This window comes from Lynx canadensis, chromosome X (assembly GCF_007474595.2).
Source record: "Lynx canadensis isolate LIC74 chromosome X, mLynCan4.pri.v2, whole genome shotgun sequence".
Lineage (NCBI taxonomy): Eukaryota > Metazoa > Chordata > Mammalia > Carnivora > Felidae > Lynx > Lynx canadensis.
Window position 1 is genome coordinate 21,649,501 of NC_044321.2, and position 20,166 is coordinate 21,669,666.

Sequence of the window (20,166 nt, forward strand, 5' to 3'; positions counted from 1 at the left end):
ATAAAAAGGATGGAAGAGATTCAATTCCAGGTGAGAGCAGCTAAGTGTCCTTCTGGACATTTGGGAAACCAGTTTTTCAGTGGAAGGGATGCTTCAACCTTAGCTATGTGGTAGGTGAGGTCAGGCTGTGGGAGACCCTCAGATTGTGTGGCTCAGCATAGAGAGATTTAAAGAATAAAATGTAGAATGGCTCTTCATACTCTGTTTTAAAAATGTTTTTAAATGTTTGTTTATTTTGAGAGAAAGAGATAGGGACAGAGAGAATCGTAAGCAGGCTCCACTCTCAATGCAGAGCCCAACGTAGGGCTCCATCCCACAACTAGGAGATCATGACCTGAACCAAAATCAAAAGTCAAATGCTTGACTGAGCTACTCAGGCACCCGCCCCCCCCCCCCCACCAGTTACTCTTGAATTCCGGATAAACTAGAAAGAAAGTTTCCATTGGGGGAAGAAGCAAGGTAGATGCTATAAGTACTTGTCTCATGCATTTGATCACGGTGAGTGAAGTAATTGTTTTATATTCTCAACTGCAAATACATGCTATCTTCCATAAAAAAAGGAAAGATAAGGGGCGCCTGGCTGGTTCAGGTGGTAGAGTATGTGACTCTGGATCTCACGGTTGTGAGTTAGAGCCCCATGTTGGGCATAGAGATTACTTAGCTCCAAGGGTGGATGCAAGAACCCACAAGATGGAGGTGATAGCCAGGGAAATGATCCGTAGGCTTTGAAATCTAATAAGGAACTGACAATATTTACTCAATGGTATTTCAGAAGTGCTACTGTCCACTGCCTCTTGTACCTCCCATTTGCTTATTTCTGAACAAGAGTGTCTCCGATCCTGCCAGTGCACATTGATGTGTCAGGACAGATGACCTGTTTCCTTGCTTCTGAGGTCCACAAATACGGTTTTACTCTGCTTAATAAACTTCCTCCCAAGAGCCTCTTCATCTACAGCTACACTTAGAGATTTAGATGATGAGACTTGGATTTCGAGCTGATGTAATGGGATAAGACACTTTGGGATCTTGGGCAAGTTTTGCATAAAGTAGGGACATGAGATACTGGGCCCCACAGGGTGGACTGTGGCAGACACAATCCCCTTATAACGAAGGCGATCAGATGTCATCCCCATGATTACATCACATTATAAGTGTTGGGTAAATAATTAGAAACACACTATTATGCGGACTCAAAAATTTGTCTCCACAAAATATATATAAAATAAAAGCCAATTGGACTGAGTAGGGAGAGACCTTTCTTCATAAAGAATTAATGCAAAGGTGGAAAGGGAACTACAGTAGGGAGAATGTCAAGCAATAGTTAGGCAAAAAGAGTTTTCCTTTTGGAGAGAGGAGTGCACAAAGCTAGAGAGAACTGGATACAGGGAAGCAGGACAGAGGGTGGTGTGAATGGATGGAAGATCAGAGAATATTTTACTCTGAGGCCAGCCTGTTCACAAGAAGGGTTGTAGCTGGCTCTGGTGAGGGTGGGCATGGAGGGGAAGAGAAGCTTAACCAATGTTGGGCTAATAAGCATTTTGTTTCAATGGGATCAGTGTCGACAAGCACTTGAGCTAACTATTTATGAGGCCAAGAACGGGATTTTTGAGGATCTGTGTCTGGCCTTGCAGAGGTAAACAAAGGAGCGCCCTGAGTCTTACCTAAGTGATATGGAGGATGGATCTTTGAAGCAAGCGGTTTCCTGGAACACAAAGAACGTGCGAACTGCCTCAATTTGACTGTTTTCCCGGATCAGAGGGCTCAGGTAACATTCAACATTATCATGTGGGAAAGAACAAAGTTTTATTAATGAATAAGTATTAAGCCAGACTAGGATGTACATCCCAGGCAAGCAGACAAAGCCAAAAAGAAATCTTACTCTTCTATATTGCCACGCAGATACAACCCATTATACACATGTTCTTAAGAGAAAAGATAACTAATCCCCAAGTAAGAGGACTTGATGTCTCCATTGGTCACACATATTTCTTCCTAAATGTACTTTTCTGGGATGTAAAATTGGTAAGAAGCTTCTTTAGAAAAAGTGTAAATAGAAAACCTTTTTCTTCTAAAGGCTACAGTAAGTGCTATTTAAAAAGAGGTGGGTCAGGGGCGCCTGGGTGGCTCCTTTGCTTAAACGTCTGACTCTCGGTTTTGGCTTGGTCATGATGTCACGGTTCCTGAGTTTGAGCCCCACATCCGTCTCTCTGCTTTCAGCACAGAGGCTGCTTCGGATCTCCTGCCCCTCCCCTGCTCTCTCAAAATAAGTAAACTTAAAAAAAAAAAAAGGCAGGGGAAGTCTCATTCCCTTTCGACACAAAAAGAATAAAACTTTTTAGTTTTTACTTACCCTGATAATACCCCCCTTTGTTACTGAAAACCAGTAGAAGTACAGTTTTAGAAATCATCTCACTGCCATTTCTACCTTTCTCTGGGCAAATTGCAGCCATCTATACAGCCAACAAGTCGTTAGTAAATTATAAAGCGATGCAATTATAAGAATAAGGTAGGATAAATTCAGTACATTATTTGCCTTGGGGGAAAAACTTTAAATATATCATACTAATAGTTAATAGTCAAAGCATATTCTTGATTATCAACGTGTGAAACTTCATCATACATTAATTTTACAAACTGTTGTGGTGCTTTATTGCCTAAGCTTTCAAATAATTAACTATCTGAGTAGTATTTAGTAATTCCTTATAAAATATTACCCAATCCAAGCCTAAGGGGAGCTTAACTCTAGAGCCTCGTGATCTAAATTTTTAACTAAGAGTTGTATTTCTCCTGAGTTTCCCTTAGTCACAGAAGTAACATCTACATGAGGGCTTAGGCCCTTCAATAACAGCTCCAAAGACTTTTTCCCACACGTGAAACAGACACCCATGGCCATTATCTAGTATCAAAATCTTATTAAGAGACACTTGTCAGGGGCTCCTGGGTGGCTCAGTCACTTAAGCATCTGACTTGACTTCTGCACAGGTCATGATCTCTGGGTGTGAGATCCAGCCCTGTTTCTGCTTGGCCCTGGGTGGGGAGCCTGCTTGAGATTCTATCTCCCTCTGATCTTCCCCTGCCCACTCACATACAAATGTGCACCTCTCTCTCAAAAAAAGATTCCTGTCAAAGGGCACAGTTCGAACTTCCAGTTTTTACTGTACATGACTCTGTTTTTAAGCCTCAACGACAAGCCTTCTGAATACCAGACAGCATTGGTTTATCTGTATATATTGGGGCCGGAGACGATTTGCACCCCAAGATGAGTGGGGTGACATCTGCTCTGTCCTCTGATGCCTCTATTCATAAGTAATCGATTTTTTAGGGGCCAGTACCTGCTGGGTGGGCCCTGAGGCCCCACCTCTTAGGTCAGGTACACCAGGTCGTGTGGGCCTTACAGTCCACAGCCTGCCTCTTACCTCAGATTGCAGCCCAGCTCTCATGCTTCTCATAGCCACTAAGTGACTACCCTCCCTTCAAAAAACAAAAACAAACAAAAAACTGCTGATCCCAATAGGAAGGGTTGGTTTTTCTCATATTGAAGAAAAATGGAAATCATATGGTCTTTTGGTTAACTTTTGCATATTGACATTTATCAGCCTAACACCTTTTTTTTTTAAGTTTATTTATTCATTTTGAGAGAGAGAATCCTAAGCAGGCTCGTGCAGAGCCCAGTGCAGGGCTTGATCTCATGAACCACAAGATCATAACCTGAGGCGACAGCAAGAGTCGGAGGCTCAACCAACTGAGCCAGCCAGGTGCCCCAGCTTAACACCTTTTTTTTATTTGCTTTGTTCCAAGTGACTAGTTCAACTACTCTTGATCCTGGTGCCTTCACATGAGGGCATGGTCTTATATTCAAGTTCTCAATGACTCCATAATGTTTATCGTCAATGCCTTCCTGTTTACCTGGTGTGTGGATGACATGGGAATTGTGTAGGCAGAATCTTGACTAAGATGTAAAAGTGGACCCAGGCTAGGGCGCATAAGGTACAAGAACCTGTGTCCTCAAACACAGCAGGTGATTAATTAGCATACCTGCTGTTCTTTGTTATTAGCATAATAAAGTTAGGCCTTAGTCCCCTTGTGCAGGGAAATCCACTAACCGAAGGTGAAGGCAGGCCTTGTTCTGGGCTGAGAGCTGCCTACCATCCTGAGTGTGTCAATGAGATAACCAACACAGCGTCCTCCTCCTCCACTTCCCCTTAACCTCAGACCCTGTAGACTTGTTTCTGGGTGAGTCTTTGCACATTGAAGGATAGACTGTCAGAATAAAGTCTTTCTCACTACAATTCCAAATACCAGTTAGACGGTGGAAAGTCCCCATTTACACACGTCCGGGGCACAACCTGCCCCGACTGGTGGGAGTACACTTGCTAGAGGAGGCAACACTCACGGTGAACATATCCACAGCTGTCTGCCCGCCATCACCGTGGAATCACCATCACTCGCTGTTTCCTGACTTCCCTCGGCTCAGACTAGCCCTGATGACAACAAGGAGACAGATCTCCTCCTTGTACCCTAAGTACCGTAAACCCCGGCGTGGCTCTCTGTGTGAGGTCGCCCCTGATAAATAGACTCTGCAGGATAACTCCACATGGGCAAACGAATGGGGAGAGGCCCGAAAAGACCTCAATAGACATTTTACCAAAGAAGACATCCAGATGGTCTACAGACACCTCAAAAGATGCTCACCATCACTAATCAGTAGGGAAATGCAAATCAAAACCACAGCAAGGGATCACCTCACACCTGTTAAATGGCTGAAATCACAAGTGTTGGGGAGGATGTGGGGAAAAAGTAACCATCATGTGCTGTCGGTGGGAATGCAAAAGGGGACAGCAACTGTGGATTTACCCAAAGAAGACAAAAATACTAATTCAAGACGATATATGCAGCCCCTGCTTATTGTATTATTTACAACAGTGAAGATAAGGAAGCAACCTAAGTGTTCATCATCAGACAAATAAATAAGGAAAATACGGGGTGCGCATGCACACACACACACACACACACTGTAATATGCTTATTCATAAAAAGGATGAGGGACACCTGGGTGGCTCAGTCGGTTAAGCATCTGACTCTTGATTTCAGCTCAGGTCAAGATCTCATGGTTCATGAGATCAAGCCCCTCGAGGAGCTCTGCACTGACAGCACGGAACCTGCTTGGGATTCTCTCTCTCCCTCTCCCCTGCTCATGCTCTCTCTCTTTCTCTGTCTCAAATAAATAAATGTTTTCTTTTAAAAAAAAGGATGTCAGGGGCGCCTGGGTGGCGCAGTCAGTTAAGCGTCCGACTTCAGCCAGGTCACGATCTCGCGGTCCGTGAGTTCGAGCCCCGTGTCGGGCTCTGGGCTGATGGCTCAGAGCCTGGAGCCTGTTTCCAATTCTGTGTCTCCCTCTCTCTCTCTGCCCCTCCCCCGTTCATGCTCTGTCTCTCTCTGTCCCAAAAATAAATAAAAACGTTGAAAAAAAAAATTAAAAAAAAAAAAAAAGGATGTCATTTGAGACAACACGGATGGACCTAGAGAGTATTATGCTAAGTGAAATAAACTCAGACTAAGACAAATACCATATGATTCCACTCATAAGTAGAATCTTAAAAAAAAATTCAAATACCAATGATCATATAAAAAGCAGAATCACACCTATAAACAGAACAAACGGATGGTTGCCAGAGGGGAGGAGGTGGGGGATGGGTAAAGGGGAACTAAGGGATTCCAGTTGTGGAATAAATAAATCATAGGAATAAAAGGCACAGCATATGGAATCTAGTCATTGATACTGTAATAGTGATGTCATGGGATAGACGGTTGCTATACTTGTGGTGAGCACAGCATCATCTATAAGCTTGTCAATTCACTACAATGTACACCTGAATTTAATGGAACATTGTATGACGACCACACTCAAAAGAGTGTTACAAAAAAGGAGGGGGGAGGGGCGCCTGGGTGGCGCAGTCGGTTAAGCGTCCGACTTCAGCCAGGTCACGATCTCGCAGTCCGGGAGTTCGAGCCCCGCGTCAGGCTCTGGGCTGATGGCTCAGAGCCTGGACCCTGTTTCCGATTCTGTGTCTCCCTCTCTCTCTGCCCCTCCCCCGTTCATGCTCTGTCTCTCTCTGTCCCAAAAATAAATAAACGTTGAAAAAAAAAAAAAAAAGGAGGGGGGAGTATCCCAGGCTCCCAATTTTCTCCGCCCCCCCCCCCCATAGCAGGAGTCCTCATTCTGGTGCAGAAGGAGGTAGGACACTGCTCCCATCACATCTGCACAAGCCAGGCCTGTCTCTGAGTTCCTAACAACGTCTTAGTTCTCTTCAGTATGTCATCAGTGCTGTACCCCTGGTCACTACTGTCTTGAACGCTACTGTCCAGGTTAGGCTTTCTGAAGGTCCCAAGATTGACAGGTCGGTCGGGGACTAGCACAGAGGGAGGTGGAATGAACGGAGCACTGACCCAGGGAGTCTTCTTCTAAGCCAGTGCTAAGTACCGGAGTACTACTCTCTGAAAATGAAGGCCCGGGATGGCATCCAGGCCAAATAAGCAGGACACAGAGGGCTCAAAGAGCTGCCGTTTCTTCTCGTCCTCTCCAGCTCACACCTTCCCCAGTCTTTCTGTTACTCAAGGGCCTGCTGTCCCCAAGTCTTTTCATCTCTTTGCCTCCAAATGTCCTACTTGACCCATGCTGGTGTCTTTCTAGTTGATAGAATATACAAAATCTTTGTGCTCTTCTCACTGGGATGGTTACAATATATGGAGTGGGAGCTTTTTAATCCCCCTTAGAATTGCATTTTGTGTCCAGCATGAGGGAAGCGTTCCAGTTGTGTCAGTTTTCAGTTTGCCTTTCCAGATGTTCCACTGTCGTATCTCAGTAAAAAAACCTGTTCTTTCTCTCCTCTGCAATGACAGTTTTTTTTTTTTTAATTTTTTTTTCAACGTTTTTATTTATTTTTGGGACAGAGAGAGACAGAGCATGAACGGGGGAGGGGCAGAGAGAGAGGGAGACACAGAATCGGAAACAGGGTCCAGGCTCTGAGCCATCAGCCCAGAGCCTGATGCGGGGCTCGAACTCACGGACCGCGAGATCGTGACCTGGCTGAAGTCGGACGCTTAACCGACTGCGCCACCCAGGCGCCCCAGTGACAGTTTTAATAATATGAAGTGTATGTGTAAGTGGGTGTTGTGGGACACTATTCAGCTCTATTGGTCTATTTGTTTATAGTGGCAAATACAGCATAAAGTTTTAATTACTACAGTTGTTTTGATGTTTACTTATTTTTGACAGAGATAGACTGCAAGACTCTGGGAAGGACAAAGAGAGAGGGAGACACGGAATCCGAAGCAGGCTCCAGGTTCTGGACTGTCAGCACAGAGCCTGACTGGGGCTCTGTCCCACGAACCAGGAGCTCAGGACCTGAGCTGAAGTTGGACACTTAACCAATTGAGCCACCAGGCACCCCAATTACTACAGTTGTTTTTTAAATAATTCTCAATATCTAACAGAGTAAGTCCTCATATTTTTCTATGTTTATCAAGAGCACTTGGTCATTTGAAAGTAAAGTTAAGAATCAGGTTGTCAAGTTTTGTATACAAAAATCTATATAGTTTCTTTTGACGGGGGGGACTGGGTATTAATATACACTGTAGATTAAATATGGGGGAGAAGTAACATGTTTACTATTGAGTACTCTATGAACATGATAATCCTCTATTAGATTTTCATTAATTTCCTATATAGCAGCTGTATATGTTTCATTTTTATCATGTATTTTACATATAAATACATATATAAGTGCCAGATATTTGGTACAGTAATTTATAAGTTATAGTTTCTTAATTTCATGGTCAAACTGCTTGTCGCTGCACAGATAAAATCTATGTTTACATATTGATCTTTTACCAATACTTTTACTGATATAACAGTTTAGCTATTGTTTTCAGATACCCTTTACTATAACATATGTTCTTTTATCATGAATGAGTGATAAATTTGATAAAACACCACTCTCTAGCCATGTAGATGTGACTTTTCCTCATCTCATCTGTCCACGAGGTATGCAGCCCTGTGTTCTCTTCTGGAACATGTCCGACTGCTATTTCCTCTGCTCACACAACACCTGGATGCCAGGTCAGTTAAGCCAAGGACCGGCAACAGATGGAGGTGAGAGATCAGGGGGATGGAAGTGCCCAGAATTTTTCATCTTCTTCCTCTCTAACGCAGGGGGCTTCTCCTTCAGTGACTGTATTACCTTCCTAGCTCCAAGGTCCTTCAATAAATGTACTTTTCTCTTTGTAACCTCTGGATAATCCCTAATACAGATGACCAATTATATTGATTTTTTTTTTCATGTGAAATCCTTTCCTTCCTAGGAAAACCTTAGGTCTAGCACATATGTGTGTGCACACAAACACACTAAAAAATTCTAGGACTATAATGGAGACACTTACTGGACGTTAAAATTTTTCAAGCACTACTCCTAAAGCTCTACAGTAGTACCTGGGGGAAATAGCCCAAATAGTGCTTAGATTTGATAGAACTAAATATATTTATCAGAAAAAAATGCTTAAAATATCCAAATGACTCAAGAGTTACAAAAAGAGCAGCATATTCCACCCAGATAATTAAAAGGTAGAAAATAATGAAGAGAAATGCAGAAATGATGAAATTAGGACAGCAGAGCCAACTGATGAAAGCTGGTTCTTCGCAAATATTTCTGTAACACCTTCTGTAGGTTTTGTCAATTACAAAAAAAAGCAGCAGAAACAAGGGATATTACATAAAATTCTACAAAGTATACATGTAGAAGAGATTTACAGGCTGCAAGTAACACTATCAATACTTCTACCATTATTTCAGGATAATGAACGGTGGAAAAGGAAAACATTCTACCTAGACAATTCTTTTAGCTAACAGAAACAAAGGAATGATCGAATTAACGTCCAGCAGCCCCTAATGGATTAATCAATGAGGGTGATGCTCCTAATTGCCAACACCACCACGAAGGGGATCACAGACATCATGTATCTCATCGTGGAAGTGGACAGGGTCCCCTCTGGAGTAGTGTTACTAATAAACAAAGTTAGATCTGATAAGGCATCTTCCTGTTTCTACAGAGTATTGTTGATGCTGAGTGCCAGGTACACTGGGTTCACTATTCTCTGTACTGTGTTGTACATGTTTTTTGAATTTCAATGATAATCTGATTTTACTTTGAAGAGCATGACATAAAATTTAAAAATCCAAGAGAAATGGAATATTTTTCAGCGAAACATAAATGACTAAATAGGTCCATAAAGAAACAGAAAACTTAGCTAAAACGCAAGGTATCCTCAAAACGTTCCTGAGCCAGCCAAACTTGAAGTCTTCTTACACCAAATGGTGAAGGAGAAATGAGTAAAACTTTTATATGAACTTTGCCAAACCATACAAAAAAAGAAGGGAAATGACTCACCCACTCTAATGCGTTAGCTCTCCTTGATACAAAGACCATATCCAGATACACTGAACAAAGAGTGCCTGAGCTCGGCTCACTCCCAGAGACGAGTAACATAAACAACTTCATGGCATATATGTGCAGTACAGTGGTCAATAAAGAAGGAAGATGTGCCAAAAGGATGCAACGATTGTATAACATCAAAAAAATGGACCAGAATTCACTACTCTAGTGGGAGGGAAAGCATCTGACAACGTGCTGGGATAAAGAAAAAGCTTTTGATAAAAATTCGGCACAATTTCATGGTAGTAACTTTTAGTAAACTTCTAAGAATGATTTTGGATGTGAATGTATAGCAGGACACAGCCATGCACAAGAATACTAAAATAAATATGAGATGTGAATAATAAAAATAAACAGATAATAGTACCAATCTCATCTTATAACTAAAATATCCCAAGTGGGGCGCCTGGGTGGCTTAGTCAGTTAAGCATCTGACTTCGGCTCAAGTCATGATCTCCCGGTTTGTGAGTTCGAGACTTGCGTCAGGCTCTGTGCTGACACGTGGTGCTGTAGATTCTGTCTCCCTCTCTCTCAGCCCGTCCCCACCTTGCACTCTGTCTCTCTCTCAAAAATCAATAAGTGTTAAAACAACTTTTTTTAAATATCCAAAGTAATAAGCAAATGCAACATTCAAATATATAAGGATCATCAAATTGCTAGTGTGTAAAAAAAATCACTATAGCAAAATCGGAAGCCTGGTCACACAAAATCAACACCGAATTAGAACACGTAATGGACAATAAGCCATTTATAATAGCAACAGTATCTAAAATGTACTGAAGATGAAACCTCACAACACTGCAGAAGATCTTTATGGAGGCAACTAAAAAATGTACTGATAGAGTAAGAGAAAGAAAATGTCCCCGTAGAGCTGTAAAATATGTTTATTCAGGGGAAGAGAATTTCAGAAAGATATCAATTCTCCTTAAATTATTGAAGGATTTAGTGCCTTACCTGTAGCTTCCAAGATGAAAACTGATCTCGGGCTGCTATTTCCTGTGCCCAAAATCAACCCTTGGAAAAACTAAAGGAATAAACAAAACAATATCAACAATCACAGTAAAACAATACTGAGAAACCCCTGAGGGGTACTGAGTATGTATTGAACTAGTACTTGTGTGGGAGGAGGCTCTGAAGTTCAGACAGGTTTGTAGAAGACAGACTTGGTGGGAAGGGAAGGTTTGAAGTGTAGCCTTGATTTTTGCACTGTGCCCGGGATAGTGAATTTCTGCTGCTTCAGTGAATGAACCTGAGGCAGCTCCTCAGAGCCCATGTGCCAGGACCATGGGGTAATGTCAGGACGGCACCAAAGTTTGGGTTAGTTGACGTGGTATGAGTCAGTGAGTTCAGAGATCGTCCTAAAAACTACCTGAAATCTCTTCTGTTGGTGAGGACTGGGCCTTTATTTTTGTGGTCATCTGAATACACTATAAGGCACACATAAAATTAGAACACTTGAGATACAGTCTTTTAGCAAATTCCAGGTAAATAATAATTATTAACTATACTCACTGTGCTATACAGGTTTCTAGATCTTACTCATAACTGAAAGACTGTACCCTTTTATCAGATCTCCCCTCTTCTGTCACCCACCCCAGCCTCTGGTAACAACCATTCTCTATTACTATGAATTATATATATATCTGTTTCCTTTCTAGAATCCAAATATAATTGAAATCATTATAATATTTGTCTTTTGGTGTCTGGCCAGTTTCACTTACCGTAATACCCTACTGATTCATCCATGTTATTGAAAACGGCAGAATTTGTCACAACACATGCAAAAATGGTAGCTATGGAAGGTGATATGTGGAACAATCTGTGATCACCATTTCAGTGTATGCATCTATGAAAACATCACATTGTGTGTGTGTGTTAATGCATGTATATGCATACAAAATAACGTGTAAAAAACCCAAAAGTGTTAAAATAGAATACAAGTATCATAGTAATTATGCACAGGCCAGAATTGTGTCCCAGAAGCTTTCAGAAATGGCAGTGATGTCAGTCAGGAGAAGACACAGGCAGAGCTATGAGGCTAAGAAGCAACTGACTTTCTCTGTGGGGTTCTCAATACCATGGTGGGGGTGAGAGGCTTCAGTTACCAACGGGAGCAACCCCGGGACTGTGAAGAACTCGGTGCAACATCTCTAACCTCCAACACGGGACCACAGAGGACTCTGTCCTCCCGCAGCCGTCTCTGGAAGGCCGCTGGCAGCAGTAGCCAGGAGAGGTGTAGCCGCACTTCATATCCCGAGTCACAGGCAGTGATGGCATCGACCTCAAGGCAGAAGAGGGACATCGACCAGCACCCGAAAGGACTCAAGGAAAGACACCAAGAGAGGATTGAGGCAGTTCCCACACGGAACACGGGCTCCCCCAAAGGCAACACCTGGCCATCGTCAGCTCGGGGGAGCCCCAGCCATGGCCGCTAAGCTCAGACCCGCAAACGTTTCCCACTGCTGGGTGCTTAGAGGGAAACGAGACGCTTGGGCCGAGGCCCTCGGACACAGCACAGCAGAGGGAGGGTTCACAGGAGCTGCTAAGAGTCCGCCAAAGCCCGCGTGCGAGTCCTGCGGGAGGGACTCCAGCCCCCCTGCGCATCCCCCCACGCCAACCCCAGAGCCCGCCCCCTCCGCTGTCGATCTGGGGGCCAGGCCCACATGACCGGAAGTGGCCCTTCCAACTTCCTCCCGGCGCTGGGCAGTGAGGCCTGGTCGGACAGCCGCTGCCTCAGCTGAACACGAGGAGGGGGTCCCACGTCCCGTCAGGGGTCAAGGTGAGAGCAGCCCTGGCTCGACCACCGCGGGGACGTTTCCCCGACACCCCCAGCCCCGTCTCCCCTGAAAAGAGGGGCCCACGCAGACGCTGGCCCGTTCCGCCCCTGTTCCGGGGGCTGGGAGACCCCCGTCATGGCCGTTCATCCCAAGTGCCTTGGCTTACCCCGCCGGGTGTCAGGGATTGCAGGCCTCGGCCCCAGGCTGCTGGACGCTGGCGCGGCTCAGCACAGGGAGCCATCCCTCCCAGGCCCTGTGGAGGGAAGGAGGGGACCCTCGTGAGGACTGGGGGGACTCCGTACTCCGCGACAGGGGCGACGCAGCGTCCCCGCTCCTGACCTTGGCCGGCGGGGGGGGGGGGGGTAGGGTCCGGGCCCGGGCCCCGGGGACCAGAGGGAACGTGGCCTGTCCGCTCGTGTCAACCCTGCAAATGCCAGGAAAGGAAGGCCAGGCTGAGACAGCCCCGCCACGTCTAAGAAATACCAGGTGTGAGGCCGGGGGGAGCTGTGTCCCGAAGCTGCAGCCAGCAGTCAGTGGAAGGGAGGGTCCCAGGTCCTACCCGGAGCCCAAGTGGGGATTGTGCGTCATTCCCAGCACCCAAGGAACCCAGGACAGAGAAGGCCTGCCACGAGTGTTCATTCAGCACCAGGTGCCCCCTGACTCCGTGGGGGGCCGAGGCGCTCCCTCCTTTCGGCCCCGTGGGTCCCCTGGAAGATGGCGGGGTCGCCTTCAGAGCAGGAGATGGGGGTGGGGGCCTGGGTCGGGCCCACAAGTACCGTGCCGAGCCTGAATGTGACGGAGAGGGCCCCCAAACCCGGGACCCAGGGCTCTCCCGCGTCAGTTCGGAACCCCGCTGTCACCCGAGTGGCCCCCAGGCAGGGCTGTCTGCCTGGGGCCAAGGCTCCCCCCACGTGCCTCCACAGGGTTTTCGGCCGGGGGTGGGGGGGTGGGCGAGGGGGCAGGCTGACCGGGACGTCGGGAGCCCTGGGGGGTCGCACAGCGGTGCCCTCGAGGACCCTGCAGGGGAGGCCTTGGCCGAAGCCCAGGGGGACTCTCCCCGCTGAAGGCTCTCAGGACAACTCCTGCCCCCCACCCCCGCCCTTACAGGTGTCCTCGCTGCCTGCCAGCCGGGCCCAGCGTCGTCATGCCACGCCGCCAGAAGAAAAAGCTGCGCGCCGGCCAGAAACGCCACGAGGGCCAGGTTGAGGGGCAGGGTGTGGGGGGTGCTCAGGCCGCCGCCGCGGCGGCGGAGCCCCTTGGGGAGGCTTCCCCGGGGTCCCCCCGGGCGGGTGCAGCCCAGCAGCCTCAGGGTGCCCCGGCCCCCGGGTCCCCCGGCGCAGGCGCCGCAAGCCCGCCACGTGAGCAGGGCGCCGAGGGCCCGGCCGCGCCCCCCGCCCCGGGCGCCCGCAAAGACCCCCTCAGCCGCAAGGCCGAGATGCTGGTGCGGTTCCTGCTGGAGAAGCACGCCAGCAAGGAGCCCATCACGCGGGCCGCGCTGCTGAAGATCGTCAGCAGGAAGTACGAGGCGCACTGGGCCGAGATCCTCAGGCGCACCTCGGAGCGCCTGCAGCTGCTCTTCGGCCTCGAGCTCCGGGAGGGCGACGCCGGCGGCCGGGCCTACGCGCTGGTCAGCAAGCCGGGCCTGGAGGGCGACGGCGGCGACGAGGGGCCGCCCAAGAGCGGCCTGGTCCTGGCGCTGCTGGGCGTGATCTTCATGAAGGGCAACCGCGCCAGCGAGGAGGAGGTGTGGGAGTTCCTCAACGTGCTGGGCGTGTACGCGGGCCGCAGGCACCCGATCTTCGGGGAGCCCAGGAAGTTCATCACCCAAGACCTGGTGCGCCAGAAGTACCTGGAGTACCGCCACGTGCCGGGCAGCAAACCTCAGCGCTACGAGTTCCTGTGGGGCCCGAGAGCCCGCGCCCACACCAGCAAGATGGAGGTGCTGCAGGTGCTGGCCAAGATCAACGACACGGTGCCCAGCTGCTTCCCCCAGCTGTACCAGGAGGCCCTGCTGGAAGAGGCGGCGCGCGAGAGCCCCACAGACGCAGCCACGGTGGCCTCCGCCGGCGAGGCTGCGGGCCCTTCGGGAGCCGGGGAGCCGTCCCGGGCCCGGGTCGGCCGCGGCCGCCGAATCTAGCGAGGCGGGTGGGGCGGCTGCTCCTCCTGCTCGGGGCGGAAGGGGGCCCTTGACCTTCCAGGTAGTGCAGAGTCGGGGGGCTGGAGGGAAGTAAGTAGATCTAACAGTTAAGAAATCTTCAGTTGAACATTTTAAGTAGTGGGGGTCTAAGTGGCTTTGTTTTAACAAAACCTATCTTCTTTTTGATCTTCACATAATTATATTTTAGGTAAAGTTAAATACACAGATACATATTAGCTCGAGATATTTAATGTTTTTTCAAATGTTTTTCTTTTTAAGATAAAGTTTACTTTGCTTCAAGATATGAAGGTATGACCAACATTAGGCTCACATTTTTTTGCATTTCAAAAGGTTTTAAAGTCTCAGTTTTGCTATTTGTAAAGGAATTCAAATATATTCAGTATTTTGTTCAATATCCAGACAAGATGACATGGTACCAGAACAGGATTCAAGGAGATGTGAAAGAATACAACAGGAAAATAGATGAGGTCACAAAGTACATGAAAAAAAAATAAACTTTAAAATGTTTAATGTGTTCAATTATTTGTTTGCCTTGTTGTGTTTAGTCTTGGTTTTCTAGTATTAAAAGATATCTGCCCTGGAATATCATAGCTTAATAAAGAATATTTGTTGAAGAACAGTGTTTATTTTCTAGTATCTACTGGATTAATTTTAAAAAATTACTTGGGATTTGGTAATTTGGGGGTTTCAAAATAATCACATGATCACTATCAATCAGTAAAGATCCAGTATTCCCCAATAAATATGCCAAGTGCTTTACAATATATTGTGTATATTCCAACATTCCGACAAGACAGGGTTTGCCAGACTCCTTTTACAGATAAATAACTTGCAAGATATCAAGTTCATAAGGCTGGCAATTAATAGAGCTATCGATGCTCTAGGGGACATGAAATGCTTGGCCTAACAGGGGAGGCCCCATTCAGCAGAGGGGCCTAGCAGGACAATTTTCCTGCCAGGCAACTATTGGCTATTTTGGTGTTCTCTATCGTACAGTGCATCATCTCTGACATATGCTGGATCAAAGCAAACAAAAATATTACAAAGAAGTGGGTGGTATCATCTGGAACCAAAATGTTCAGAGTAATAATGGTCATTCGTAAGAGACCCAATATTTGCCCATCACTGTACTTACTGAGTGCTTCACACACATTACAGACAGTTCCAACAGTCCTGCAGGCTGGATCTTATCCAACACACTTAACAGAGGAAGAACTCAAAATATTCTCCAGTTCAGGTGGCTGATGAAGGGACAGAACAGGGAGCAGAGCCTGGTCTGATTGCTCTGGAGCCCACGCTGTGCCACTCCTCCCTCAGGGCCTCCCCCTTAGGCTCCTCTTATTCCACAATGACTCACAGGCAATAAGAAGACTTTGTAGCCAAACATCAGAAGCAGGCCTAAGGAAGGAAGGTGAGTAGGAGAATAAACCACAATTTAGGGATTGTCTGTGGGCTTCATTTACTAGGATTCTGCTCTCCCTCACCCCAGGGTTTCTTGAGAGCTGACTCGGCCCAAGGTGCAGGCTTTTGTTCAGTTCCAGCATTTTGCCACATTAGAATGTCCTCCTGGGTCATTCCTAGCGTGACCCGCTGTCCAACTCTGGAAGCTGACCTGCTGGCAGTTCTTCGCCATCTTTTTCTCTAAAGGACGTTCCCTGTGGCCAACGTAAAGCCGGTCCAGAATCACCTGCCTTCCTCCTGACTTACAACATTCCAACTTCTGGGCGCCTGGGTGGCTCAGTCAGTTGAGCCTCCGGCCTCGGCTCAAGTCAAGATCTCACAGTTTAGGAGTTGGAGCCCCGCGTCGGGCCCTATGCTGACAGCTCACAGCCTGGAGCCTGCTTCGGATTCTGTGTCTCCCTCTCTCTCTGACCCTCCCCCACTCAGGCTCTGTCTCCCTCTCTCGAAAATAAATTTAAAAAAATTAAGCAAACCAAAAAAACCCCAATCAAACCCAGAACCTCTATGATAGCCACAGAGCCTGTCATACAAAAGGTGATTATAGACAGGTTTAGACACATCCATGTAAAAGATCACTTTAGCCACTGAAGTTTAGAACCCCTGTGTCTCTTCACTACACTCTCAAAACAGGCCCTAAGTGGGCTCGTGAGTAGAGTTTGCTTTCGCACAGCTACCGGTTTGGGGATATGATCCTACAGGTAGAAAAGGTTTTTGAAAGCATCCTGATACATGCAGTATATCTTTAATGGTGTGTTATTTGAGACTGGCCTCTGAACAAATGCACTGATGAGCGAGCTTAACTAAGTGGTCAATAACCAAAGCCACCCTCGCAATTTGGGCATGAGGAGAGACCATGGATTTCACTATGCAGCAAACACCTACCATGGCAGAATTCGTCAGAACCCAGAGTGTATCTAGGAGAGGAAAATGGTTTCCTGGTAGACTGAACAGCACAGATTAAAATAATCCGTCCTCCTTCTGCTGCCTCTTATCTCACTGCTCGCCCCAGAGGAATATCCTGGTTTTCCCTTGTGCCTAACAGCACTTGTAAAGTGTTCGGCACATTCAGTCATGCTGAGGGTTGCCCAGACTCACAAGTTAAGGTTTTGACCAAACGTCAATGAAAAGAGAACATTCTTTTCCTATTGAGAATCCGGAACTTACGGTTAGTCCAGAAAGAAGCATTTGAGAGAGGGTGGTCCTTCCCTGCTGAAGCTTTACAGGATCCTCTTGATAACGTGATGTGATCTTGTACTGTGAATTCCAAGGCAGATTTAGCCTCGCCAGAAACTCCACCAGGAATGGAGGGGGTTGGTCTCATAATAAATTCTAATAACTGCTCCTTTACAGGATAGCTACTATGTAAGCTTATGGGAGAGACTACAACCACTCAACCACAGGTGTTTTGCCCTCCTCTTTGGCACACTGGTAGGCTACACTGCCCAGTTCACTTGTACTTAGGGTCACATGACTACGCTTGCCACTGAGATGTAACTAGAAGCATTTTTTGTCACTGCCTGGTCTAGACATTTGACAGACAGTATCCCACCTCCACACTCTGTTCTTCCCCTCTAGGGCAAACGCTAAGATTCTCTATTTAGATGATGGAAGGAGCCTGAATCCCTGGGTCAGGTGATAGTACAAAGCCCCTTCCAACCCACATCCAGAAAGGAGCCTTCATTCCATTAAGCCATTCAGATTTCATGTGTGTCTGTCACACCAGCTAGCGGTTACTTTAACACACAGCTGCTATTTCTGTTAGGCTTGTTTAAATATCTCAATTACCAAGATAACAGTGCATAGGTTCTTGCAGCAAAATAATACAAACAATAAAGAGAAATCACAATTGCCTGCTTTACATCATGCCTAGTAAATTCAGCAACATCCTCCATGGTGAATAAAATTAGCCTGTAGCAGCTACTATTCTAAAAATGATCGTATGATCCTTTTGCCCTCCCAGGACTTTTTTTTTTTTTTCTTCCGAGAGAGCATGCACAGGCATGAGTGGGGAAGGGGCACAGGGGGAGGGGGAGAGAGGGAGAGAGAGAATGAGAATCTTAAGCAGGCTCCATGCTCAGTGTGGAACCCGATGTGGGGCTCCATCACGTGACCCTGGGATCACAACCCAAGCTGAAACCAAGAGATGGACGCTTACCCAAGTCAGCCATCTAGGCGCCCCTATTTATTTTGTAACTGGAAGTTTGTACCTCTTGAACACCTTTACCACCACTTCTGGCCTCTGCAACCACCAGTCTGTCCTCCGTATGTATTCATTTGGGACCGTTTTCGTGGTGGAGTTGTTTTCTTTAATGATTCTCACATGTAAGTGAGATCATATGATATTTGTCTTTCTCCGAATTATTTCATGTAGTGTAATGCCCTCAAGGACTATCCGTGTTGTTGCAAACGACAAGATTTCCTTTATTTTATGAGTGTATAATATTTTACATATATTACATTGTATTTATCCATTCATCCGTCAGTGAACACTTAGGTGGCTTCCATGTCTCAGTTATTGAACATGGGAGTCCAGAGAACATTTTGAGTTAATGTTTTCATTTCCTTTAGATATGTAGATGTACTATAAAAATATACTGTGATTTTAACATACACTTATCTTTACTTCTGTCATTCGTGCAAAAATGTGTGTTTTTATCTCAGACATTGCACTCAGTACCACAAAGTTCATTTGTGTTTCTCTTTATCTTACGTGTCTCTATTTAACATGTTGTATTTGTACTCTTGTTTCTCAGAAAAAATGGAATATAGTTATGACTCTTCTGATGTCACTGTCTACTCTTTCTTTTTTTTTTTTTAATTTTTTTTTAACGTTTATTTATTTTTGAGACAGAGAGAGACAGAGCATGAACGGGGGAGGGGCAGAGAGAGAGGGAGACACAGAATCGGAAGCAGGCTCCAGGCTCCGAGCCATCAGCCCAGAGCCCGACGCGGGGCTCGAACTCACGGACTCACGGACCGTGAGATCGTGACCTGAGCTGAAGTCGGACGCTTAACCGACTGAGCCACCCAGGCGCCCCACTGTCTACTCTTTCTATTAGCCATATAGTTTCTGGATAAATGTTGAGGGATTAGTTTTTATTCTCACTAGTGGACATATTCCCGGCTTTTTTGCATGCCTGGCACTTTCTGACTGGATGCCAAACATGGTGAATTTGGCCTTGTTCACACTTATCAAGCACAAGTGTGCTGAATATTGTTTTGTCAATACCTACATATTCTAGAACTTTATTCTGTAACTCAGGTAAGTTTCTTAGAAACACTCATATCTTTTCCATTTTTGCTCTAAAGGTTAGGTACTTTCAAAGCAACATAAATCTACGACTAATCCTGCTTTATGACAGAAACAACTCTCTATGTCCTCTCTCTGATGCCCTGGGCGTGATACAGTTTTCCCTTCTGACTTGTGGGAGCAGGAAGTAGCCCATGTGGACTCGGAAATTCTTTTTCTGTGTAGCTCTCTCACTCTGGTACTTTGTCCTGTGAACTCTAGCCTCCTGGTTCTCCCCTGACCCTCAGTCTCTTCTTCTCAACTCCTGAACTGCCAGGTTTTCACTTGAACTGCCAGTCTGTGCGCTATGGGCTCGAGGCAGCAAGCTGGCGCAATTCTAGGCTCACCTTCTTTCTTTTCAATCTCTTGGGAGTCACTGTCTTTCCTGGCCTGATGGCCATGGTATTGAAAATGGTTGTCATATACATTTTGGCACTTTTTCCTGTTTTCTTGGTTGTTTCTGGCAGGTGGCCAGATCCATCTCCTAGTATTTCATCTTCTCCAAAAACATAAGTAGTATAGTCCAAATTTAAAAACTACATTTGTGTGACAAACAAGTGCCTTCAAACTCCAAGCCATCAACATTTAAAACACATTAGAATAGGGGCACCTGGGTGGCTCAGTCGGTTGGGCGTCCGACTTCGGCTCAGGTCACTATCTCGCGGTCCATGAGTTCGAGCCACGCGTCGGGCTCTGTGCTGACAGCTCAGAGCCTGGAGCCTGCTTCGGATTCTGTGTCTCCCTCTCTCTCTGACCCTCCCCCGTTCATGCTCTGTCTCTCTCTGTCTCAAAAATAAAAATAAACATTAAAAAAAATTAAAAAAAAATAAAACACATTAGAATAAAATTTGAATAGAAAGACTGTGGAACACACGCCCGTGTCTGTGTGTGTGTGTGTGTGTGTGTGTGTGTGTATTCATAGAGACACATTTACATACATATAACTAGTAGAGTATAAACATTAAACATGCATGGCAAAATAAAAAAAATGTT

The 20,166-nt window shown here is 46.2% G+C and overlaps 1 protein-coding gene across 1 annotated transcript; it reads left to right on the forward strand.

The window, feature by feature from the left end:
- Nucleotides 1–13,409: 13,409 nt before the first annotated feature.
- Nucleotides 13,410–14,402, forward strand: LOC115506731 (melanoma-associated antigen B1-like). The gene has a single exon (XM_030304786.1). It carries the CDS (start codon nucleotides 13,410–13,412, stop codon nucleotides 14,400–14,402), a length of 993 nt encoding a protein of 330 aa, XP_030160646.1.
- The last annotated feature ends 5,764 nt before the right edge of the window (nucleotides 14,403–20,166 follow it).

Coding starts and splice junctions, on each gene's coding strand:
- LOC115506731 (XM_030304786.1), top strand. CDS start 13,410: ATGCCACGCCGCCAGAAGAAAAAGCTGCGCGCCGGCCAGAAACGCCAC.